The sequence below is a fragment of the Labrus bergylta genome, chromosome 1 (assembly GCF_963930695.1).
Source record: "Labrus bergylta chromosome 1, fLabBer1.1, whole genome shotgun sequence".
Lineage (NCBI taxonomy): Eukaryota > Metazoa > Chordata > Actinopteri > Labriformes > Labridae > Labrus > Labrus bergylta.
The window spans coordinates 25149153-25174718 of NC_089195.1; the positions used below are offsets into that span (position 1 = coordinate 25149153).

Here is a 25566-nt window from a genome sequence, read left to right on the forward strand (position 1 = left end):
TTAGTGTTAGAAAAACATAGTAAAGTATATTTTGCACAATATGTGACCTTTAAAGTTTGAGCTTGCTCAGGCCTGCATTGGACCAACGCCCTAGAAATGACACTCAAGACTTAGACGACCAGGTTGGCATCTATACTCACTTTTTACCATTAACACACATCACTACCTTTGCATTCTCTCAACTTTTTTTGTGCTCTGGTTTTGTAGGTTTCTGTAGATTGTTGTTGCTGACGACCAACAGCCAGTTACATGCTAGACTCACATTCTACGTAATTATTAGCCTTCTGGTATCATTATAAAAACAATAGTAGTTTTTTTGTTGTTGCTGGTTTTCTCTGTGTTTGTGTATGTTTTAATCTCTCTCTCCTAACACGTCTTTCTTTTTCGTTCTTTATTTTAAACTGTTGGGTCAAGGTAGATGGTCAGCCAACAAGACATACAACTAAAGGACATTTTTCTGTACCACCGTCATAAGATTCTTGCACATGGTGGAGTTATTGTTGGGATGATAATATTTGGAGGAACTTTGGTTGGGATTTTTTTTATTATTATTTAAATAACAGTTGCTTAATTAAAAGGTTGTTTGCTTTGCCTCGAACAGGTTCAGTTTTTGTATAAAAAAAAAGATGTGAAAGATGAGATGGTCAATATTTCGGGAAGATGGGAAGAAAAAATTGCACATCTTTTTAAAAGAAAAAATGTAAAAGTGCTAGATTTTTCAAGTTTTAAATATGAACGGGTATGTCTGTGTTCATGATAGACAAAAACACACTCAACTCCCTTTCAACATAAACACCTGGGTGCTGAATGCCGAAAAAAATCCAGAAAAAAACGAGTAGGACAGCACTCCAAAACTGTATATTTAACGTATTATATTCTTCATGGTGTAAGAGGCAATTTTTGCTGAAGAAGAGCCTCTGCTCGTAACGTTCGTGTGGCTATTTAATATACAGTTTTGGAGTATTGTCCTAATTGTTTTTCTTTTATGTCTGTATTCCTCTTTTTGAAATGTCTGGAGCACGACATCACGCAAAAGGAAAGGGTGCCACAACAAAACATAAAAACACCACTGTGTGGCTGTTATCAGAAGATAAAAACAGTTTTATGCTTTCCATCAAAAAACACTAAAAGAAAAGGCTCCATTGTTTTCTTGCAGCAGTTGTTTAGTTAGCTTTTGCTAAATTAGCTCTGGCAGTTTTTTTGCCAGTTGTCAACATGCATGTGTTGATTTTTTGCATTCCATCATTCATTTTGTAGATTTGACACATGGCAAATCATTATTAGATCATTCATTGTTATCTGTCCCTGCTGTAACATGCTTCATGTTGTACTTTGATAATACTATACTGAAGATATTCTTCAATTAGACCTACAACAGGAACAGTACTGCACACTTTCACATATGTTTTGTTATTATTTAAATATTTTCCTCTAATGCAAGTTAGAACGGATACAAAGTCCACAGGGTGGGACTTGTCTACAACATGACATTCATGTTTTTAAAAAAACAAACCAATGTTAACGCCTCCTCATAATGCAATGGGTGGAGTAAAGCTGAGACCTGGAGGATGAAGTTTTACTGATATATATTCATATTCATACTACTCTGTATGTATAAAAGTAAGGTGGCCACTGGAAACAACTTTTTCTGAAGAGTACCTGTAAGGTAAGAGGGCTTGAGATTTCAATGGTAACAATTTGGAAGTCTTCTACTGTCAGTTAAATAGATTCTGTATATCAGGGGTGCCCAACCTTTTTTGAACCAAGATCTACTTTAAAAGTTGCCCGTCTGCCGAGATCTACCAGTCCACATAGTGAGCCGTAGCCTACAAACATTTAACACGCACACAACAAACTGAAAATAATTTCAGATATAATAAATGACAGTTCTGTGAGTCGTAAAAAAATAACACAATATCGACATACTTTTTTTTTTTAAACTCTTATTTTAGGGTACATTTTAATATTATGTTTGTATTTATAGCACATGTTTTTCCCCTTAATTTAGTTTGCAACAAACAACTTTAATCAGTGTGGAGATGTTCACAGACTACAGCAGGCTGCTGTGAGATGTTGTTGCTTTTGTTAAGTTAGCTGCAGACCGTTTGACCGTGTGTGTGTGTGTGTGTGTGTGTGTGTGTGTGTGTGTGTGTGTGTTTGCGCTGTATGTTGGTGTGTCTCGTCCCCCGCGATGCTCACAGTCATGACAGCAGAGAGGAGCAGAGAAAAGTAGCTGCAGCTACATCAAATGCGCTTAATACTCATAGCATAGTTTCTATATATGACTTTTTGGTAAAACATTTACCCGCACGTCCTTGCGCGTGCCTGCACTCTCTTGCGCGCGCGCCCTCTCTCTCTCTCCCGCGCGCACTCTCTCATGCACGCAAATACAGGTCGGAAGTATACTTGGGCCCCCCACTCAGGTATCGTCTATGTGTGGGAAACACTGCAATGAGATGAAATTGAAATCACGTTTTTATTTTACAATTGTATTTTATATTAACTAAACATCTCGCGATCGACTGAGAATCAGTCATCGAATACCTGTCGATCTGTTTGGGCACCCCTGCTGTATATACTAGGCTGCAATTTTTTTAAAAATTTTTTACACATGTTTATTTTTTCAAAGTTACATATAGGGTCATTATCTCTGTGTCTTCTCCACCAGTGTTCATCTGATTCTCAAAGCCAAAATGGTGAAGTATAAAGTGATTGTATCCAATTCAAACCTCGCTCAGGCAGCCACCACAAACAATGTCTTCATTAAGCTGGTGGGCACAGAAGGGGAGAGTAAGCGTACCTGGCTAACAAGCGTTAAAGGATCTGCCACCTTCTACCTGGGAGCTGTGAGTCTGTCCTCAATCCACGACTACACGGTCGTGGATTGACTTTCCTTAATACCTTTATGATTATTAGGGCCCGAGGACCCTCTTGAAACCCTAGCGATTATTATTTTTATTTTTATTATTCTCCTTATTCTTATTATTTTTCATTCAGCCCCTACAGCACGTTGAACTTACAATTCTGAATTTTACTATGCATTTCCAACATGACAAAACCTACAAACCTACATACTACATACTACTATCTAAATCAGTATGCAGTATATACTGTATACTGCATACTGAGTTCAACAGTAGTATGTAGTATGACTGCCAGTCGTCAGTTATTTTGCAGTATGCTTGGCCCTGGTTAAACTGGTTTTACTCAGCAGTGAATAATTTGTAGTAATAGAGCAAGCCAAGGACCCTGTAATTGCAGCTGCTTGTCCAGCTGTGGCACATGCACTGTACAGTCTACAAAGCAGGAAAATCTGAGGTGGTAAGACTTATAAATATATGAACATGTCATATTTGTTATTGGTTCATAATGTGGCAAGATATTCAGTCAACCCCACCGACGAGTTCAAACAGCTGCGCTCCGGCATTTTGATACTCTTCTGACCTCTGTACGCGAGGTAGACTGGTCCGATGCATACTGTACAATTTTCCCGGATCAGTATGACATCCTGGTATTTTTGGCATACTGCAGATCTTGCAGTTGTTCACATACTGCATACTGCATACTGCATTTTGGCCAAATCAGTACGTACTAGTAGTATAGTATGCGCTTTCGAAAACAGCCTTTGTCTGAGCTTCTGTCTGAGGTAAGGTCAGGGTTGGCCTCTGCTCTGAACACAGTGACACAAAACAATAATAAAGTTTAACCATAGCGCCCCCTAATGCAAGGACTAAGTTCTACATCATACATACTTTCTCCAATCTGCTTAAAATTTCCCAGGTATGATCAGGGTTGGCGTCTGAACAGATTGACATAACAATAGTCAACTTTAACCATAGTGCCCCCTACTGCAAGTACTACCTCCCATATAAAATCTCACATATTAAATTTTCACTTCTCAGTACTCATCTCAGTACTGGCCTGCTCACATCTAACCTAATACAATTGGGCCACTGACATAGCGCCCCATACTGGAAAGACACTGTACTACATCTCATATACTTTGTCTGATCTGCTCCAATTTTCACAGGTATAATCAGGGTTGGCTTCTGAACACCATCCCAAAACAATAATAAAGTTTAACCATAGCGCCCCCTACTGCAAAGTATAAGTACTTTCTCCCATATACAATGTCAGATTTCCGCAAAATTTCACATGAACAATGTCTGTACTGGCATGATCACATCTAACCTAATACAATTATGCCATTAACATAGCGCTCCCTACTGGAAAGAGGCGGTTCTGCATCTCAGATACTTTTTCTGATCTGCTTCAAATTTCCCAGGTATGATCAGGGTTGGCCTCTGAACACATTGACATAACAATAGTCAACTTCAACTATAGTGCCCCCTACTATTTTACGTGATCTTAAATACGTTGCTTATTTCAACATGCCAGTACTACGACTTTTACACAAATCGAACTGCACGGCTTGCTGCTTAGCCACGTTCCGCTGCTGCTGAACTCCCATGGTCGCAACACACCCCGACATGCAGAGGGGTGCGAAGGCCCTTCATCACCGCTTGCAGTTTTATTTTTATTCTTCCGCCACTTTGCGGCCACTTTTGAGAGCCTGAACGTGCCCGAAAACTCACCAAACTTTCCACGGTCATCAGGTCTCGTGAAAAATTTGATATTTTGGTGGTTTCGTAAACGGAGTTCGCAAAATGGCTCAGTGGCGCCCCCTTGAAATTTTCAAAATGGCCTCCCCATAAAGGGTTTTGTCACGTACACTTACGAAAATTGGTACGCATATTAAGCTTGTCGGGACGGACTAAAAATCCTCTTTCAAAAAGCGTTTCAAAAAACCCGACAGGAAGTCCACAAATTACAGTTGAATTTCAAAATCGCCAATTTCAGCCTTCCTATTTGAACGCACTTGCCCGAGGGCGCTCATTCGATCAGCGCAAACTCAGTGTCAGTGTGTTCTAGACAGGCTCAGCATATCTCGTTGTGTTCCGCACGTTATTTTGTCAAAGGGCGTGGGCGTGGCGTGCGTTTTAAGTTATTTGAGCGTTTTGGCAACTTGCCAAAAAAGTAAATGCTTATATCTCTGCCATCTAGTGTTCAATCATATTAAAATTTTTCATACAAGATACGGGACCCGCCCTGAACACATCCATGATTGACATTTTTTGCTTAGTCACAGCGCCACCTGTTGACAACAGGAAGTTACTGCTTCTCAATTAGCGTTAGCCATTGCTACACGGTAGCTCATTTTCCCCTCAAAATTGGTGTGGACCATGCTAACACCTTGGCCATACAACACTTTCAAGGCCAAATGCCTACGTCCAACGCTGTCGCCATGCGGATGCGTCGCTCGCCATCAAACAGGAAGTCGTTTTTTCACAGGCTTAACATAGTCGTACTGTCCCGAAACTTTATACATATAATCCTGGTAGTAAAGTCAAACATCTTATACCGTTTAAGTGAGTCGGCGTGGCTTAATGGCTCAGTGGCGCCACCTACAGTATTTCAAACATTCAGCCCCTGCAGCACGTTGAACCTACAATTCTGAATTTTACTATGCATTTCCAACATGACAAAACCTACAAAAAAGCCTCTTCAACCCACGCCCTAAACTCAACAGGAAGTCCACAAATCACATCGCCATCAAACAGGAAGTGGCTGTAACTCTTATATACTTTGTCTGATCTTCTTGAAATTATATAGGTATGATCAGGGTTGGCCTCTGAACACAGTGACACAAAACAATAATAAAGTTTAACCATAGCGCCCCCTAATGCAAGGACGAAGTACTACATCATACATACTTTCTCCAATCTGCTTAAAATTTCCCAGGTATGATCAGGGTTGGCCTCTGAACATATTGACATAACAATATTCAACTTTAACCATAGCGCCCCCTAATACAAGGACTAAGTACTACATCATACATACTTTCTCGTATCTGCTTAAAATTCCCCAGGTATGATCAGGGTTGGCCTCTGAACACATTGACATAACAATCATTTACTTTAACCATAACGCCCCCTACTGCAAGGAGTAAGTACTACATCCTATATACTTTGTCTGATCTGATTGAAATTTCACATGTATGATCAGGGTTCGCCTCTGAACACATTGACATTACAATAGTCAACTTCAACCATAGCACCCCCTACTGCAAAGAATAAGTACTACATCCTATATACAATGCTAAATTTCCTCCAAATTTCATAGCTATCATGACAGTGCCATCCTGAACTGCTCTACGTCAAAAATTTCTGTGATCTTCATTACGCTGCCTATTTCAGCATACCATAGTACGACTTTTACACAAATTGGACTGCACGGTCTGCTGCCTAGCCACGTTCCACTGCTGCTGCACTCCCACGGTCGCAACACACCCCGACATACACAGGGGTGCGAGGGCCCTTCATCACCGCTTGCGGTTTTAATTGTTTCTTCTTTTTGAATTGTTATGTTATCAGTAACTTTAAAAGACAACAGGAGAAGAAACAACACAGGCATATGATAAAACAATCATTATTTAAATTAAAATGTTCTTTCTTCTCTCCTCATGAGAGTCTATCATGCATCCTAGAAGAGCCTTAGTATATAAATAACTGAAAAGAATCATCAATTAATTACACCAATTATGGACCGTAGTTGAACATTATCACTGTAATATCATCTACATGTAAACTGTGTGATGGATTTTCAATTTATATCGAAGGAAATGGAGCAAAGTCAGTGTGTTGAATTGTTTTTTTCTGTCTCTGTATCGTTGCCAATAAAGTCTCTTTGCAATTTTCAATAAATGCAGCATAATGCAAGCACACTTGCATTTAGATTTGGGCAAACAGAGCTTCACTCAACGTCTCTTTGTCTGTATGCAGGAGTCTAAATTTTCCGTGTGCTGCCCCACCTCTCTTGGAAAGCTGGTGCTGATTGAACTTGACAAAAAGCCTCTTCTATTGTTTCCAGAAGACAACTGGTTTCCCAACACGATCAAAGTTAAATCCCCAGAAGGTGACATATACACCTTTCCCATCTACCGCTGGATTGCTGGTTGCGAGGTTCACCTGTTCAGAGAAGGGACAGGTTGGTGGAACTGTACTTGATTATTAGGGCTATAGGTATTTGGATTTCAGATTTATTGTCATTGTATGCAATACAACAAAATTTTGCTGGTGACAAACAGCCCAGTAGCAACGTATGAGGTAAAGATAAAATAAAATATAAAAATATACAAGCAGCATTTGTAATGTTATATGCTTTCTTATGGTCTGACAATACCCAGACCATCAGAAAGCAGGGAATGGTAAGTAATTTCATTTTCCTCAGCTCTACGAATCATCGATGACAATCATCATCTTGGCAAGTACAGCAGGGAGAAGGAGCTGAAGCTGAGAGGAGAACTGTACAGGTGAGTTCAGGCATAACATCCTGCATTCCATAAAACCAAAGCCCATCATTAAAGTAAGACACTAATATGGTTAAGCATCATTTTAGTCTTCATCCTTTTTTGAAAATCTTCTTTATTTTTAAGTTTAAAGTGCTGTCCTTTACCGGTGTTTTCTACATTTTCTTCCCAGATGGGATGTTTATAAAGAGGGACTTCCTCACTGCATGAAAGCAGACAACGCTTCCTCTTTGCCTTGTGAGGTTGTCTTCTCTTTCACCAAAACTAAAGAATTTGCCCTCACTGCAGCCGCTGGGTGAGGTCCTCAATGTTATCTTGCAGTATTTTTTTAAAATGCTGAAGGATTTTAGTCTTTACAGAACCTGCCTAAATTCATTACAGCTTTAAGAACTGCCATTAAACAAACAAGTAAGTAGTAGTACTTTTTGCCCCCCATTTCATGTTTTCTTAGGCTTGCAGAGCTGCAACTAAAGGGACTGTCTTCTTGCGAGCAGAAATGGTCTGATATTAACGCTATTAAAAAAGTCTTCTGCAACAAAAAAACAGACATATCAGGTAAGACTCTGAAACAGTGGAAAATCTTTTAAACCATTTTAACCTGCTAACTGTAACGAAGAGTTCAAGAACATTCAGACATTTTGTTGAATAATGAATACAAAGTTGTTAAACCCTGCTGTCATTTCAGAATATGTCCAGCAACACTGGAAGGATGATGCTTTTTTTGGCTACCAGTATCTCAATGGTGTCAACCCCAGTTTGATCCGACGTTGTTCAGCCCTGCCTGAAAACTTCACTGTAACTGATGAGATGGTGTTTCTCCGTGGTGGGGGATGCTTATCTGGAGAAATACAGGTCTAATGACTTTTTGTGTGATCAGACACTTGACAGCAATATTTTAATGAAGTGTGAAATGAAGTGAAGCTAACAGTGGCCGACGAGGGTAAACACGATGCAATGGCTGAAAGATTTTCAGTGACATAAACAGACTGCACATTCAAAAACTATGCAATTTTAAAAAGCCCAAACAAGCAACAACGGAAACTTGCTGCTCATGACAAACAATGGGCTGCGAAAAGTGAGAGCAAGGATACTGCAAATATATAAAGATGCCAAATCAGAACAGACAACTTCAGCAAAGAAATTCAACAACAAAACGCTGCTACCATCAGAACATTAGAGCATTAGGCCTGAAGAAGGCACAAAGAGGAACTGGAGTTTGTTTTATTTATACTCTTGGGTAAAATAACTCACAAAGTATATCCGGGAATCCAGGAGGACTAGGTTTCTAAGCATGTTAGTGGGGACACAGTTTGGCTGGGAGGAAAACAGCCGTAAGGGCCAACAGGGGTCAGTTCAAGAACGGGGGAATATGGGCCTGGTATGGCCCATGGTACCACCTTAAATGTGTAACATGTTAAATATGTGATTTGCTTTCCATATTTCCATTTCTTATCATGCCAAAAGTTGAAATATTATAATTATGCCCAAAATTACCCCAGAAAGGAAACATATACCTGTGTGACTACAAGCAATTGGATGGAGTCAAACCAAACACCATCAACGGGAAGAAGCAGTACTTGATGGCTCCCCTCGTTCTGCTCCACAAAACGCCAGATGACAAGCTGATGCCAATCGCTATTCAGGTTAGCCTGACCTTCAAATTTACACAATGTTTGAGTTGGAAAATAACTTGATTGGCAACAAACAAAATGAATTTCATTTGAATATACACTTGAGATTGCCAGCTGCATTTAATCAGTTAACTGAGTTTGTTTGTTGTCTAGGTGATATATGACCTTTGATTGACATGTTTAAATATTAAACTTCTTTCAAACGAAGCACCATCATTCATAATAATGTAACTTCTCCTGCAGCTGAAGCAGACTCCAGGAGAAGACAATCCCATCTTTTTTCCTACTGATTCCGAGTACGACTGGTTGATGGCCAAGATTTTTGTGAGAAGTGCAGATTTCAATGAACACCAGCTCAATGTTCACCTGCTGCGCACTCATCTTCTGGCTGAAGTGTTTGCTGTGTCTCTGCTGCGCAATGTGCCCATGGTGCATCCACTGTACAAGGTAAATAAAATTCAATCAGGAGACTTAAGAATGAACAACTATTTATTTACCAATTTAGGAAATAAATGTGCAAAGTCTTTGGGGATTAGACTCCATCATGTACTTAGAGGGGTAATGAGGACAACAGCAGGATAGGATACCCCCCTATGGAGTCTAGACACTGGTGGTGGTGGAGATAGAAGAATCTGTTACCTCTGATTTTTTATTTTGCAAGTAATGTTGTAACTAACAGGGTTCAATCTTCCCCTCAGCTCCTCATTCCTCACACTCGCTACACCCTGCAGATCAACTTCATGGCTCGACTTGCTCTAATATCTGAGACTGGAGTTTTCACAAAGGTACAAAAAAGACAAGCATATGGTGGCCTACATGGACAAACATAATGCAACTGCTGAAATGTTTTCCATCAAGAGAGACAGACTCCAAAGGTCAAAAACACAAATTAAACAATGAAAAACTGGTTGTGAATGGAAAAACAACATAAAACATAAATGATGCTGTTTTTGAAACTGCCTACTAGACTACTAGTAATTACTGATTTGGCCAAAATGCAGTATGCATGCAATATGTAGTAGTATGTAGAATGCAAACAAATACGAGATCTTCAGTTTGCAAAAGATACCAGGATGTCATACTGGTTTGTGAAAAATCCAGAGAATGCATCAGACCAGTCTTCCTTGCGTACTGTTACCCACAATGCAAAGCAAAGAAATAATCACAATCAGACCAAACCACACAGACATACATCTTTTTTGATTCTCAAATCATGAAAATCAAAATGAATCACTTGTCAGCTTTTTCCAACTAAGTAAGTGGGTGCCACAGTTAGCAGCGTTTGCCTGCAGCTGGGCTTTTCTTTACTTCTGCATTCCAAAAAGGAAACCAGCTTAGTCGGGCCTAGCATACTGCAAAATAACCACAGACTAGCTCATACTACATACTACTGTCGAACGCAGTATGAGTTTGAAAGTAGTATGTAGTAGGCAGCTATTCAAAAATAGCCTATGATTACAACGGAGATTAGGGTGGTCGAAACAACCAAATTTGTTGGTGTTAAAAGGTGGAGGATTTGGCCTGTCATGATGTACACAGGCCCGAGACCAACTTTTGCACATTTCCATTGTTATAGTTGTAATGGATATTGTACATGCTTTAAAATAAGCATCGTTTAGGGATCTGAAGTCTGTCTCATGGATATCCTTTGGGCCGTTGTGGCATGTCTGTTTTTTCATTACATGTCCTGAATACTTCTGTACACATCTATAAATATATACAATTTTGACTTTTCCCTAGTTTGCAGCTTCTGGTGGAGAGGGTATGATCACAATCCTGAAAAGATCACTGTCTTCAATGACCTACAGCTCCCTCTGCTTACCAGACGACATCACTGAGCGTGGGATGATATCTGTGCCCAACTACCACTACAGAGACGATGGACTCAAGCTTTGGGATATCATCCACAAGTAATGAACCGTTCACAATAAAAGATATATTTTCTTTTTCTTAAATCTGATCTCTAAGATTCATCACCATTACTGCATTTTAAACAGTTTTGTTTTGTAATAATACTTAGGGGTCCAGGTTTGTTTTATTCCTGTAACTTCTGCCATGCAAAGCTAATGCCAGAAAAATGCATCTCCACAGTGCAAAAGTGTTTTACATATTAAAGAAACACACATGTGAATAGAGCCAAGCTCTATGGACTGTTTTGAAATGTTGTAGGCAGCTCTGCAGAGACCGGTCTCACCACCTTCAACAAATGATGTTTGGAAAGTCAAAGTGATAACCAACAAAACAAACAAGATTCCTCCAGAAAAAGGCAATAACTGGCAGCAGAAACAATGCTTAAAACAATAATAAGTAGTAATATTTAAAGTCTCAACAAAAATCTCAACAAACCTAACCAATCCCTAGCCTTTAACAAATGGTAAAACAACTCTATCTTTGAGTCTTGGCTGTGGTTTCTAACATTTCACTGTATTTCATGCTTGTATGCAGGATTTCAACAGTAGCGTGCATCTCAGGAAGGATGCTAGGTCATACAGTATTGCAATTTTCTTTGTAATGTGAGTAGAGTGTTTCTAGGGGACGCCAAAGTACTGATAGAAAACTGTCAACTGTCGACCCTCATCAGCCAACAACCTGATTAGTTGCTCACAATGTTGCAGTTTAATTTCACCATAGTTCTACTTTTCTTAAAGGTTTGTGAAGGGAGTGCTTTGCCACTACTACAAAACCGACGCTGAGGTTCACCAGGACTCTGAACTGCAGAAGTGGATTCAGGACATTTATGAACACGGATTCCTCTCCCAGTCGTGCACAGGTGTGGTTAAAGATGGTTTCTTACTGAGAAAATCCTAATTCTAAATCATTTACCATGCATTAAACATTTGTCAGACAAAAGGCTTCTTCTTAACTATCCTGTACATATTTAATGTTGCTGTTTATTGAATTTTCAGGAATCCCTCAAAGTTTTAGCTCAGTGGATGAATTGATCAAGTTTGTTACCATGGTGATTTTCACTTGCTCAGGCCAGCACTCAGCTGTCAACTCTGGACAGGTACAACACTGTGTTATATTGTATATACATAGTTCTAACGTTCCAACTCTTCTAACGTTTCTCCATAACTTGTTGTTTGCAGTATGACTATGGTGGCTGGATGCCCAACACTCCCATGACCCTGCAACGTGCTCCACCGACCACCAAGGGGACAACAAGCGAGGCCACCATGCTGCAAACGCTCCCTGACGTCAACGTGACAGTTCAGGGAATGTCTACATTGTGGCTACTCAGCAAACAGTCCTCTGACTTTGTAAGTGAACAAGATTTGACAAAAGCAAATACAACCATCAAGCTTATATTTGGAGTATAACTTGGCTCTGTTTTCAAAATTCAGTAATACTGAAAGTTTAAGTCGAAAAGAAACACACCATGACTGTTTTCGTATTAATGTCTGGTTCCTTATCTCGCTAACACATGCTACCTGTTCGTCAGGTCGCTCTCGGACAATTCGCAGAGGATCATTTCTGTGAGGAGATTCCCTCCAAGCTCATCAAAGACTTACAAGGACAACTTGAAATTCTAAGCACAGTTCTCAAAACCAGAAACAAGAGTCTGGAAGTCCCATACACATACATGGACCCTGCACTGCTGGAAAACAGTGTGGCTATCTGAATATGGCAGTGAACATCCCCTTTTCTGACTTTTTTTATGGACATTTTGCTGGTAAGGCATCTCTTTCATCCCTTGAGGGTTGGCGTCCTCATAAGGGAATCCTAATTAGCCTAGTTAGTCTTTAAACTGTATACTGATGACTTTTTATGTTGTGCTTGAACTGTGATTGTGTAAAGCTCACTTCAAACCTTCTCATGGCAACTTTGCCACTGGGCAAACTCCCTTAATCAATTTTTAGCATTTGTATGCCAGACACAACTCTTACACTCAGGTAAGCTTTCCTCTGCATAAAAACAGCTGTGTTAACTGTGAGCAGAGTTGCATTACAACCATTTTAGCAACAGTTTAACTTAATATAGTCTTTATTTTTTCTTTCTTTGTTGTATCTGAACATATCAGTGGCAAATCTCATAGACCTATGCACTTGTTGACCCAACGCCGCCAGGTGTGACTCTAAAAATTATCATGCTTATGAGTCTCTCTTGATCTCGTTTCACCTTTTCTATTGCTCCTCAATATTCATAAAGTTGTGATTTTATGTCAATCATTTGTGCCTCTGTACTATCATGCAATTGTAATATAACTTTGGCAATAATAAAATGAGGTGATGGTGGATTATGTATTTCTGGTAACTTTTAATTGCACTTTGACTCACATATTGGTAGGTCTTCCAACATGCCCCTGCAGATGATCCAAAATGCAGCAGCGTGACTGGTCTTACTTACAAAACAGCGCCAAAAGCAGCTCCTCCCTACCTAAAGTCTATCATCCAGGTCTACACTCCCTCCCGCCAAATCCACTCTGCCAATGAAAGGCATTGGATCCAACCTAAGTCTCTAGCTACGCTCTCCTCTGTCGCCCCCCGGTGGTGGAATGAATTACTGAACACCATTAGATCTGCTGAGTCTCTTTACACCTTTAAAAAAAAAGCTAAAGACCCAGCTCATTCATGTACACCTACGCACCTAATTATATTGATGATGACAATCATGATGATGGTTTTGTTTAATGATGACGATATTTTGGATGGTTTTGATGCTGGTTAGAACCCTCAAGAACAGCTGTCGATAATATGCATCGTCTCTGTGCTCTGCCAGTCAGCACCTGTGTGTCCAATCAGACTTAAAGCTGTTGGGTTTGAACTTTGTGACATTTCCTACATTCTTGCTTGTGTTGTACTTACTCTCTGATGTACGTCGGTTTGGTCAAAAGCGTCTGCTGCTCTACCTTGTCTTAAGGATTGTTATGTATCCGCTCAGTTAAGACCTTTGGTGTGTTAGTGTAACCCAATCTATGAGGCTAAATGTAAAGACATTGAGCTATCTTTAATAAATATACCTATTCAGTCAGTGTTGGGCTGTCCTGACAGATTTAACGAAGTGATCCAGCTACAAAATCCCTGTGTAAGCTTCTCTTTGAAAATATGGTCAGAAGTAGTTAAGAGATTTCAGCTTCAGTGATTATGTGATTATTTTTTCTTACTGTAGTGTAAGTGGAAAAACATAGGTGGTCATATAAGAAGAGATGGTTTGAATACTCAAGATTTAAGCTGTTTGTCACTGCTTCCTCTATAGGTGATATTTTGAACCTGGAGGTTTGCCCTTTATTATCTTATTATGTTTAAGATTACATTACAGTTTATATATCTATATACAGTAATTTATAGTATTCTATTCTCTAAGTAAAAGTGAAGACAGTGAGAAGAAAACACACAAGACATTAAGAGGTCAATTATGGAGACACAAAAATAATACACATAGCAGTAGAATTTGAATGTATGTGTGTAACGCCTTTTTTATTTATGTTGGGGTTACTTGTAACAACGGGTCTTTGCTGGGGGTCAGACACAGTACCTTTAGTATAAGTAATTCACTACATATAATTACAGTTATTACAGCTATACTGGCTGGGAAACGACTCTAAAGGAAGGGCAGAGGAGCGTGTGAGAATGCAGCTCTGCCTCCTGATCTGAACTCTGTCTGGACCCTGTCTGGGCTGTGGTAGCAGGGAGAACTCCCATGATTCCCTGCTGGCCTCGACGTCACCTTTTGTTATTATATTATTGAATGAGAGGCCCCTGGCGGAGGAATCTACATATTGTACCTTTAAGGGTATGTAGGTGTTATTACACACACGCACACAAGCATGTGTGTATATTTCTGTAGGCCTATATTTATGTATGTTGTTTCTTGTCTATGTATGTGTATATATGTGTATGTACTGTATATAAATATGATAATTATGTAAAACCATATATTGTAATCTTTATTTTTTTATATTTAAAAATATAATTTTTTTTATAACATTTATGAATGAATGGAGTATGATTTGTAGTGAAAAAGTATTTGAGAGCTTCTTTTTTATGACGCTTTAAAGGAAGCACCGAGGAGCGCGTGAGAATGCAGCTCTGCATCCTGGTTTGAACTCTGAACTCTGTCTGAATCAAAATATCACGCAACAGGAAAGGTGTCACAACAAAACATAAAAACACTGAGATGAGAATTTGGACAGACTTTTTTTCCAGGGGAAATAAAGATATGTCAAGTCTTAAAATGTCTGATTGCCTACCAGGATCACAAGAACTTTTAGTACATGATTGAAAAATAACATAAATCCGTGTGGCTGTTATCAAAAGATAAACAGTTTTATGCTTTCCATCTTAAAACAGTAAAAGAAAAGGCTCCATTTATTTCTTACAGCAGTTGTTTAGTTAGCTTTGCATAAAAAGTGACTGACGAAAAAGCAGTTTTAAAAATCATTGAGAGACCAATGCACACCAATAAGAACTTGATAAAATAACAATAAAACATATGGATAGAAAACTAACAAAAATACAAGACATAAAAGCGATAAGATAATAAAATGAATACACAAAAGGCACATTTAAAATTGTAGCAAGATAAATTTAAAAAATCAATAGAACAGTAAAATGTTCATTTTAAAATAGAGATAATGATAAAACCTAAGTAAATTAATTATAGCCGTAAAATGATTAAAGCCAGACTGAATAAATGAGTTTAAAGACTGTGTTTAAAAATGTGAAATGCTCTGAATGTTCCCAATGTTCTGTTTTTAACTCTGCAAAGCACTTTGAATTGCTCTGTGTATGAACGGTGCTTTAAAAATGAACTTGCCTTGCCTATCATGTTGGCTGCTCACACTAATTAATTGCTAACTAGCTTAGTTGGTATAAAATATCAAAAAGCTAACTGAGTAAGTGCAAGCCAGCTAACTTTAGCCTGCTTGCTTTCTCCTGTTGTTGATTGCAAATTATAATCTTAGTAAGCTAAGATAGATAGGCGTGGATATTAACCAGGATGAAATATGTGACTGTACAGGGCAAACATGTCAAATGAATGTGAGACTGGTCAAATATGTACATAAAGTAGATATTTCAGCTAGTTCCCAGAATGCTTGTGCACACCAACGGAGTGCAGGAGTAGGCTATGTGCTAACTAAAATAAAACACATGTGCAGGTGAGGTAGAAACCCATGAGGGCTTATCTCAAAACCTCACCTTAAGAGATTAAACAAAGTTCAAATAAAATACAGTAAATGTATATTTACTATCACAACTAAAATGTACCCAATTGAAAATTACATACAAACATTGAAAACATAAAAGCAAAACAGGACATACAGTATGTAGACAATAAAGCAAAATCAGGACAATTCACTATTCACTACAAATCTTTCTGACATCGACGCATTTCTGAGTCTCAATTTGTTTCTAGAAAAAGACAAAAAATCGTCAAGTAAATAAATATGCGTGTTCCATAATTTGACTCCACGGTATCTTATTGAGTACTGTCCTCGAGGTGTACGACACATTGGTAGGTATAGGTTATTGGTTTGTCTAGTTTAGTAATAGTTCACTTTGGAATTAAAAATGAAAAATGCTTTAAAGCTTTCTGGCAAGTTTGCACTCATGTATTTAACTTTAAAAATTAAATGATGAACTGCCATGACAGACAGAATGTTTAACGTTGCCGTGGAAACACTGGATGTTACATTAAAGACCTCTACATAAGGTAATGGGAACTGCTACTGAAAGCTGCTGTACTGTTGCTGTATGTGTTGCTTTGATAAAAACGTTTTGTAAATTATACTTGGATAAACATATTCTTCTCAAGCTGGTTTTGCCCGTTCGTTTCACTACCTCAAAGTGAGTTCAGAGTTCAGGGGGAGTTTGAGGTAGAGCCCCCTGGCGGTGGAATTTGCATATTGTACCTTTAAGTTTATGTAGGTGTTTTTACGCACACACACAAGCATGTTTACTAATAGAGATTTAGATGCAAAGGAGCTAATGTTTAATAGTCCACATTCAATTGTCTAATTTTTTTTGATTTACACTTTATTTATACATGTTGGGGTTACTTGTAATAACGGGTCTGGGCTGGGGGTCAGACACAGTACCTCTAGTATAAGTATAATTACAGTTAGATTTACAGTTATTACAGCTATACTGGCTGGGAAACGACTCTAAAGGAAGCGCAGAGGAGCGTGTGAGAATGCAGCTCTGCCTCCTGATCTGAGCTCTGAGCTCTGTCTGAACCAAGCATGCAACAGGAAAGGTGTCATAACAAAACCTAAAAACACTGAGGCGAGAATTTGGACAGATTTGTCAAGCCATTGCTTCACGTTCAGCCTCTGTCACTTCTCGTTTTTAACTTAAATAAATAAATAATGCAATGGGTGGAGTTAGGCTCAGACCTTAAGGATGACGTTTCACTGATATTTCTTAATATGTATCAATGACACACCCCGATTGCTGCTCTATGTATAAAAAGGAAGGTGACCACACACTGGAGACAACTTTTTCTGAAGAGTACCTGTAAGGTAAGAGGGCTTGAGATTTCAATGGTAACAATTTGGACAAAAATCTTCTAGTGTCAGTTACATAGATATATATTTGGCTGCAAATTGTTTTAATTTTTACACAGATTTATTTATTTAAAGTTACATATAGGGTCATTATCTCTGTGTCTTCTCCACCAGTGTTCATCTGATTCTCAAATCCAAAATGGTGAAGTATGAAGTGATTGTATCCAATTCAAGCCTCGCTCAGGCAGCCACCACAAACAATGTCTTCATTAAGCTGGTGGGCACAGACGGGGAGAGTAAGCGTACGTGGCTAACAAGCATTAAAGGATCTGCCACCTTCCTCCTGGGAGCTGTGAGTCTGGATCGACCCTAGATTTGAAATGTTACTGTTGAAATGTGCCGCCAGATAATAGGTCATTACACTGCAGGTCAAATTGGTAGTCTAAATGAGAGTCATATTTCCAACCATCTCCACACGGTCGAAGATTGACTTCCTGAATAACATTTTCTTCTTTTTAAAAAGACAAACAAACTGTAAAAGACAACACGAGAAGAAAAGTAAAGGTATATGATAAAAATAATAGATCTTCGAATTCAGATTACTTTCTTCTCTCCTCATGAGAGTGTATCACACATCCTAAGTACATAAAAGTACTGTAAAGAATCATCCATTAAAACAACCCATTATGGGCCGCAGTTGAACATTATCACTGTAATATCATCTACATCTAAGATTTGTGCTTGGGTTTCAATTAATATCGAAGGAAATGGTGCAAAGTCAGCGCGTTCAATGTTTTTTTTCTGTCGCTGTATCTATGCCAAAAAAGCCTCTTGCAGCATAATGCAAACCATAATGTGCTTACTACGTACAAAAAAAATAGACCTACTGTATCCGTCACAATATTGCGTTTAGATTTGTACCACTAGCTGTGCATATGCCAGCAAACAGAGCACAGAGCTTTACTCAACCTCTCTTTGTCTGTATTCAGGAGTCTAAATTTTCCGTGAGCTGCCCCACCTCTCTTGGAAAGCTGGTGCTGATTGAACTTGACAAAAAGCCTCTTCCGATGTTTCCAGAAAACAACTGGTTTCCCAACACGATCAAAGTTAAATCCCCAGAAGGTGACATATACACCTTTCCCATCTATCGCTGGATTGCTGGAAGGGAGGTTCACCTGTTCAGAGAAGGGACAGGTTGGTGGAACTGTACTTGATTATTAGGGCTATAGGTATTTGGATTTCAGATTTATTGTCATTGTATGCAATACAACAAAAATTTTGCTGGTGACAAACAGCCCAGCAGCAACGTATGAGGTAAAGATAAAATAAAATATAAAAATATTCAAGCAGCATTTGTAATGTTATATGCTTTCTGATGGTCTGACAATACCCAGACCATCAGAAAGCAGGGAACGGTAAGTAATTTCATTTTCCTCAGCTCTACGAATCATCGATGACAATCATCATCTTGGCAAGTACAGCAGGGAGAAGGAGCTGAAGCTGAGAGGAGAACTGTACAGGTGAGTTCAGATATAACATCCTGCATTCCATAAAACCAAAGCCCATCATTAAAGTAAGACACTAATATGGTTAAGCATCATTTTAGTCTTCATCCTTTTTTGAAAATCTTCTTTATTTATAAGTTTAAAGTGCTGTCCTTTACCGGTGTTTTCTACATTTTCTTCCCAGATGGGATGTTTATAAAGAGGGACTTCCTCACTGCATGAAAGCAGACAACGCTTCCTCTTTGCCTTGTGAGGTTGTCTTCTCTTTCACCAAAACTAAAGAATTTGCCCTCACTGCAGCCGCTGGGTGAGGTCCTCAATGTTATCTTGCAGTATTTTTTTAAAATGCTGAAGGATTTTAGTCTTTACAGAACCTGCCTAAATTCATTACAGCTTTAAGAACTGCCATTAAACAAACAAGTAAGTAGCAGTACTTTTTGTCCCCCATTTCATGTTTTCTTAGGCTTGCAGAGCTGCAACTAAAGGGACTGTCTTCTTGCGAGCAGAAATGGTCTGATATTAACGCTATTAAAAAAGTGTTCTGCAACAAAAAAACAGACATATCAGGTAAGACTCTGAAACAGTGGAAAATCTTTTTAACCATTTTAACCTGCTAACTGTAACGAAGAGTTCAAGAACATTCAGACATTTTGTTGAATGGTGTTTAAATGAATTCAAAGTTGTTAAACCCTGCTGTCATTTCAGAATATGTCCAGCAACACTGGAAGGATGATGCTTTTTTTGGCTACCAGTATCTCAATGGTGTCAACCCCAGTTTGATCCGACGTTGTTCAGCCCTGCCTGAAAACTTCACTGTAACTGATGAGATGGTGTTTCTCCGTGGTGGGGGATCCTTATCTGGAGAAATACAGGTCTAATGACTTTTTGTGTGATCAAACACTTGACAGCAATATTTTAATGAAGTGTGAAATGAAGTGAAGCTAACAGTGGCCGACGAGGGTAAACACGATGCAATGGCTGAAAGATTTTCAGTGACATAAACAGGCTGCACATTCAAAAACTATGCAATTTTAAAAAGCCCAAACAAGCAACAACGGAAACTTGCTGCTCATGACAAACAATGGGCTGCGAAAAGTGAGAGCAAGGATACTGCAAATATATAAAGATGCCAAATCAGAACAGACAACTTCAGCAAAGAAATTCAACAGCAAAACGCTGCTACCATCAGAACATTAGAACATTAGGCCTGAGGAAGGCACAAAGAGGAACTGGATTTTGTTTTATTCATACTCTTGGGTAAAATAACTCACAAAGTATATCCGGGCATCCAGGAGGACTAGGTTTCTAAGCATGTTAGTGGGGACACAGTTTGGCTGGGAGGAAAACAGCCCCAAGGACCAATAGGGGTCAGTTCAAGAACGGGGGAATATGGGCCTGGTATGGCCCATGGTACCACCTTAAATGTGTAACATGTTAAATATGTGATTTGCTTTCCATATTTCCATTTCTTATCATGCCAAAAGTTGAAATATTATAATTATGCCCAAAATTTCCCCAGAAAGGAAACATATACCTATGTGACTACAAGCAATTGGATGGAGTCAAACCAAACACCATCAACGGGAAGAAGCAGTACTTGATGGCTCCCCTTGTTCTGCTCCACAAAACGCCAGATGACAAGCTGATGCCAATCGCTATTCAGGTTAGCCTGACCTTCAAATTTACACAATGTTTGAGTTGGAAAATAACTTGATTGGCAACAAACAAAATGAATTTCATTTGAATATACACTTGAGATTGCCAGCTGCATTTAATCAGTTAACTGAGTTTGTTTGTTGTCCAGGTGATATATGACCTTTGATTGACATGTTTAAATATTAAACTTCTTTCAAACGAAGCACCATCATTCATAATAATGTAACTTCTCCTGCAGCTGAAGCAGACATCAGGAGAAGACAATCCCATCTTTTTTCCTACTGATTCCGAGTACGACTGGTTGATGGCCAAGATTTTTGTGAGAAGTGCAGATTTCAGTGAACACCAGCTCAATGCTCACCTGCTGCGCACTCATCTGCTGGCTGAAGTGTTTGCTGTGTCTCTGCTGCGCAATGTGCCCATGGTGCATCCACTGTACAAGGTAAATAAACTTCAATCAGGAGACTTAAGAATGAACAACTATTTATTTACCAATTTAGGAAATAAATGTGCAAAGTCTTTGGGGATTAGACTCCATCATGTACTTAGAGGGGTAATGAGGACAACAGCAGGATAGGATACCCCCCTATGGAGTCTAGACACTGGTGGTGGTGGAGATAGAAGAATCTGTTACCTCTGATTTTTTATTTTGCAAGTAATGTTGTAACTAACAGGGTTCAATCTTCCCCTCAGCTCCTCATTCCTCACACTCGCTACACCCTGCAGATCAACTTCTTGGCTCGACTTGCTCTAATATCTGAGACTGGAGTTTTCACAAAGGTACAAAAAAGACAAGCATATGGTGGCCTACATGGACAAACATAATGCAACTGCTGAAATGTTTTCCATCAAGAGAGACAGACTCCAAAGGTCAAAAACACAAATTAAACAATGAAAAACTGGTTGTGTATGGAAAAAAAACTTACTTGAACTGTAAAAGTGCTGCAAAAACATAAATGATGCTGTTTTTGAAACTGCCTACTAGACTACTAGTAATTACTGATTTGGCCAAAATGCAGTATGCATGCAGTATGTAGTAGTATGTAGAATGCAAACAAATACGAGATCTTCAGTTTGCAAAAGATACCAGGATGCCATACTGGTTTGTGAAAAATCCAGAGAATGCATCAGACCAGTCTTCCTTGCGTACTGTTACCCACAATGCAAAGCAAAGAAATAATCAGACCAAACCACACAGACATACATCTTTTTTGATTCTCAAATCATGAAAATCAAAATGAATCACTTGTCAGCTTTTTCCAACTAAGTAAGTGGGTGCCACAGTTAGCAGCGTTTGCCTGCAGCTGGGCTTTTCTTTACTTCTGCATTCCAAAAAGGAAACCAGCTTAGTCGGGACTAGCATACTGCAAAATAAGCACAGACTAGCTCATACTACATACTACTGTCGAACGCAGTATGAGTTTGAAAGTAGTACGTAGTAGGCAGCTTTTCAAAAATAGGCTATGATTACAACGGAGATTAGGGTGGTCGAAAGAACCAAATTTGTTGGTGTTAAAAGGTGGAGGATTTGGCCTGTCATGATGTACACAGGCCCGAGACCAACTTTTGCACATTTCCATTGTTATAGTTGTAATGGATATTGTACATGCTTTAAAATAAGCATCGTTTAGGGATCTGAAGTCTGTCTCATGGATATCCTTTGGGCCGTTGTGGCATGTCTGTTTTTTCATTACATGTCCTGAATACTTCTGTACACATCTATAAATATATACAATTTTGACTTTTCCCTAGTTCGCAGCTTCTGGTGGAGAGGGTATGATCACAATCCTGAAAAGATCACTGTCTTCAATGACCTACAGCTCCCTTTGCTTACCAGACGACATCGCTGAGCGTGGGATGATATCTGTGCCCAACTACCACTACAGAGACGATGGACTCAAGCTTTGGGATATCATCCACAAGTAATGAACCGTTCACAATAAAAGATATATTTTCTTTTTCTTAAATCTGATCTCTAACATTCATCACCATTACTGCATTTTAAACGGTTTTGTTTTGTAATAATACTTAGGGGTCCAGGTTTGTTTTATTCCTGTAACTTCTGCCATGCAAAGCTAATGCCAGAAAAATGCATCTCCACAGTGCAAAAGTGTTTTACATATTAAAGAAACACACATGTGAATAGAGCCAAGCTCTATGGACTGTTTTGAAATGTTGTAGGCAGCTCTGCAGAGACCGGTCTCACCACCTTCAACAAATGATGTTTGGAAAGTCAAAGTGATAACCAACAAAACAAACAAGATTCCTCCAGAAAAAGGCAATAACTGGCAGCAGAAACAATGCTTAAAATAATAATAAGTAGTAATATTTAAATTCTCAACACTCTCAACAAACCTAGCCAATCCCTAGCCTTTAACAAATGGTAAAACAACTCTATCTTTGAGTCTTGGCTGTGGTTTCTAACATTTCATTGTATTTCATGCTTGTATGCAGGATTTCAACAGTAGCGTGCATCTCAGGAAGGATGCTAGGTCATACAGTATTGCAATTTTCTTTGTAATGTGAGTAGAGTGTTTCTAGGGGACGCCAAAGTACTGATAGAAAACTGTCAACTGTCGACCCTCATCAGCCAACAACCTGATTAGTTGCTCACAATGTTGCAGTTTAATTTCACCATAGTTCTACTTTTCTTAAAGGTTTGTGAAGGGAGTGCTTTGCCACTACTACAAAACCGACGCTGAGGTTCACCAGGACTCTGAACTGCAGAAGTGGATTCAGGACATTTATGAACACGGATTCCTCTCCCAGACGAGCACAGGTGTGGTTAAAGATGGTTTCTTACTGAGAAAATCCAAATTCTAAATCATTTACACATGCATTAAACATTTGTCAGACAAAAGACTTCTTCTTAACTATCCTGTGCATATTTAATGTTGCTGTGTATTGAATTTTCAGGAATCCCTCAAAGTTTTAGCTCAGTGGATGAATTGATCAAGTTTGTTACCATGGTGATTTTCACTTGCTCAGGCCAGCACTCAGCTGTCAACTCTGGACAGGTACAACACTGTGTTATATTGTATATGCATAGTTCTAACGTTCCAACTCTTCTAACGTTTCTCCATAACTTGTTGTTTGCAGTATGACTATGGTGGCTGGATGCCCAACACTCCCATCACCCTGCAACGTGCTCCACCGACCACCAAGGGGACAACAAGCGAGGCCACCATGCTGCAAACGCTCCCTGACGTCAACGTGACAGTTCAGGGAATGTCTACATTGTGGCTACTCAGCAAACAGTCCTCTGACTTTGTAAGTGAACAAGATTTGACAAAAGCAAATACAACCATCAAGCTTATATTTGGAGTATAACTTGGCTCTGTTTTCAAAATTCAGTAATACTGAAAGTTTAAGTCGAAAAGAAACACACCATGACTGTTTTCGTATTAATGTCTGGTTCCTTATCTCGCTAACACATGCTACCTGTTCATCAGGTCGCTCTCGGACAATTCGCAGAGGATCATTTCTGTGAGGAGATTCCCTCCAAGCTCATCAAAGACTTTCAAGGACAACTTGAAATTCTAAGCACAGTTATCAAAACCAGAAACAAGAGTCTGGAAGTCCCATACACATACATGGACCCTGCACTGCTGGAAAACAGTGTGGCTATCTGAACACGGCAGTGAACATCCCCTATTCTGACTTTTTTTATGGACATTTTGCTGATAAGGCATCTCTTTCATCCCTTAAGGGTTTGCGTCCTCATAAGGGGAATCCTAATTAGTCTTTAAACTGTAGACTGATGACTTTTTATTGAAACTGTGATTGTATAAAGCTCATTTCAAACCTTCTCATGGCAACTTTGCCACTGGGCAAACTCATTTTTTAGCATTTGTATGCCAGACACAACTCAGGTAAGCTTTCCTCTGCATAAAAACAGCTGTGTTAACTGTGCATTACAACCATTTTAGCAACAGTTTAACTCATATAGTCTCTATTTTTTTCTTTCTTTGAAGCATCTCAACATATCAGAGGCAAATCTCATAGCATATTTGCACTTGTTGACCCAACACTGCCAGGTGTGACTCTAACGCATCTCTCTTGATCTCGTTTCACCTTTTCTATGGCTCCATAATTTTGACAATGTTGTGCTTTTGTGTCAATCATTTATGCCCCTGTACTATCATGCAATTGTAATATAACTTTGGCAATAATAAAATGAGGTGATGGTAGATTATGCATTTCTGGAAACTTTTAATTGCACTTTGACTCACATATTGGCAGGTCTTCCAACATGTCCCTGGAGATGATCAAATTTAAAACCATGCTGCTTGCTTACAAAACAGCCACAAAAACAGTTGCTCCTTACCTAAACTCTAACATCCAGGTCTACACTCCCTTCTGCCCACTATGCTCTGCCAATGAAAAACATCTGATCCAACCTTCACAAAAGGGCCGTCAGTCCCCACATGGTGGTGGAATGAACTACCAAACTCGATTTAAACTGCAGAGTCTCTTTGCACCTTTAAGAAAAAGCTAAAGATCCAGCTCATTCATGAACACCTATGCACTTAATGATATTAATGATGACAATCATGATGATGGTTTTGTTTTATAATGATGAGGATGATATTTTGGATGGTTTTGATGCTGATTAGAACCTTCAAGAACAGCTGTTGAAATTGTGCGTCGTCTCTGTGCACTGCCAGTCAGCACCTGTGTGTCCAATCGGACTTTGCTCCTTAAATGTTGACTATTAAGATAAACCCCCTCCGTTTGAATCATCTGCTTCCCCCTGTTTAAATGAAGCTGAGACCACAGTGTCAACAGCAGTCTCTCGTCAAATTTAAACCCTCAATATTTCACATTGGATGTCATTAACCCACGCATATCAACCCTGAGGAGCTTTCTGACTTTCTTCCAAAGACAAGCCTGATTCTTTCAGACTGCTATCCAGAGGGCATGTCTTACAAGTCTCTAACTGTGTTGTCTTTCAACTTC

At 39.1% G+C, this 25566-nt stretch overlaps 2 protein-coding genes across 3 annotated transcripts; both read left to right on the forward strand.

The window, feature by feature from the left end:
• The first annotated feature begins 1509 nt into the window (after positions 1 to 1509).
• On the forward strand, positions 1510 to 14874 carry LOC109994923 (arachidonate 12-lipoxygenase, 12R-type). 2 transcript variants are annotated; one of them, XR_003809327.2, is made up of 16 exons: positions 1510 to 1666; positions 2669 to 2846; positions 6843 to 7047; positions 7291 to 7372; positions 7542 to 7664; positions 7821 to 7924; positions 8055 to 8221; positions 8869 to 9012; positions 9244 to 9447; positions 9699 to 9785; positions 10741 to 10910; positions 11649 to 11770; positions 11907 to 12007; positions 12090 to 12260; positions 12443 to 12673; positions 13288 to 14874. XR_003809327.2 is itself a non-coding variant. In XM_020648435.3 (15 exons), the coding sequence occupies exons 2-15, from the start codon at positions 2694 to 2696 to the stop codon at positions 12620 to 12622; spliced, it is 2013 nt and encodes a 670-aa protein (XP_020504091.2). In that variant the 5' UTR covers positions 1510 to 1666; positions 2669 to 2693; the 3' UTR covers positions 12623 to 13235. The 2 variants fall into 2 exon arrangements, 1 of the variants encoding a protein (XP_020504091.2); XM_020648435.3 differs by lacking the exon at positions 13288 to 14874 and having other exon boundaries at positions 12443 to 13235.
• A 2571-nt stretch (positions 14875 to 17445) lies between these two features.
• LOC109994913 (arachidonate 12-lipoxygenase, 12R-type-like) lies at positions 17446 to 24797 on the forward strand. The gene is made up of 15 exons (XM_020648423.3): positions 17446 to 17461; positions 17621 to 17798; positions 18436 to 18640; positions 18885 to 18966; positions 19136 to 19258; positions 19415 to 19518; positions 19657 to 19823; positions 20471 to 20614; positions 20846 to 21049; positions 21301 to 21387; positions 22360 to 22529; positions 23265 to 23386; positions 23524 to 23624; positions 23707 to 23877; positions 24060 to 24797. Exons 2-15 carry the CDS (start codon positions 17646 to 17648, stop codon positions 24237 to 24239), a joined length of 2013 nt encoding a protein of 670 aa, XP_020504079.2. The 5' UTR covers positions 17446 to 17461; positions 17621 to 17645; the 3' UTR covers positions 24240 to 24797.
• The last annotated feature ends 769 nt before the right edge of the window (positions 24798 to 25566 follow it).

Bases quoted from the DNA above. Each gene is read 5' to 3' on its own strand.
- LOC109994923 (XM_020648435.3), top strand. From the start codon at position 2,694: ATGGTGAAGTATAAAGTGATTGTATCCAATTCAAACCTCGCTCAGGCA. The intron at 8,222-8,868 runs GTCTAATGACTT...AAATTACCCCAG, and splicing joins GCTTATCTGGAGAAATACAG to AAAGGAAACATATACCTGTG. The intron at 10,911-11,648 runs GTAATGAACCGT...CTTTTCTTAAAG, and splicing joins CTTTGGGATATCATCCACAA to GTTTGTGAAGGGAGTGCTTT.
- LOC109994913 (XM_020648423.3), top strand. From the start codon at position 17,646: ATGGTGAAGTATGAAGTGATTGTATCCAATTCAAGCCTCGCTCAGGCA. The intron at 21,050-21,300 runs GTAAATAAACTT...TCTTCCCCTCAG, and splicing joins TGGTGCATCCACTGTACAAG to CTCCTCATTCCTCACACTCG. The intron at 23,625-23,706 runs GTACAACACTGT...TGTTGTTTGCAG, and splicing joins CAGCTGTCAACTCTGGACAG to TATGACTATGGTGGCTGGAT.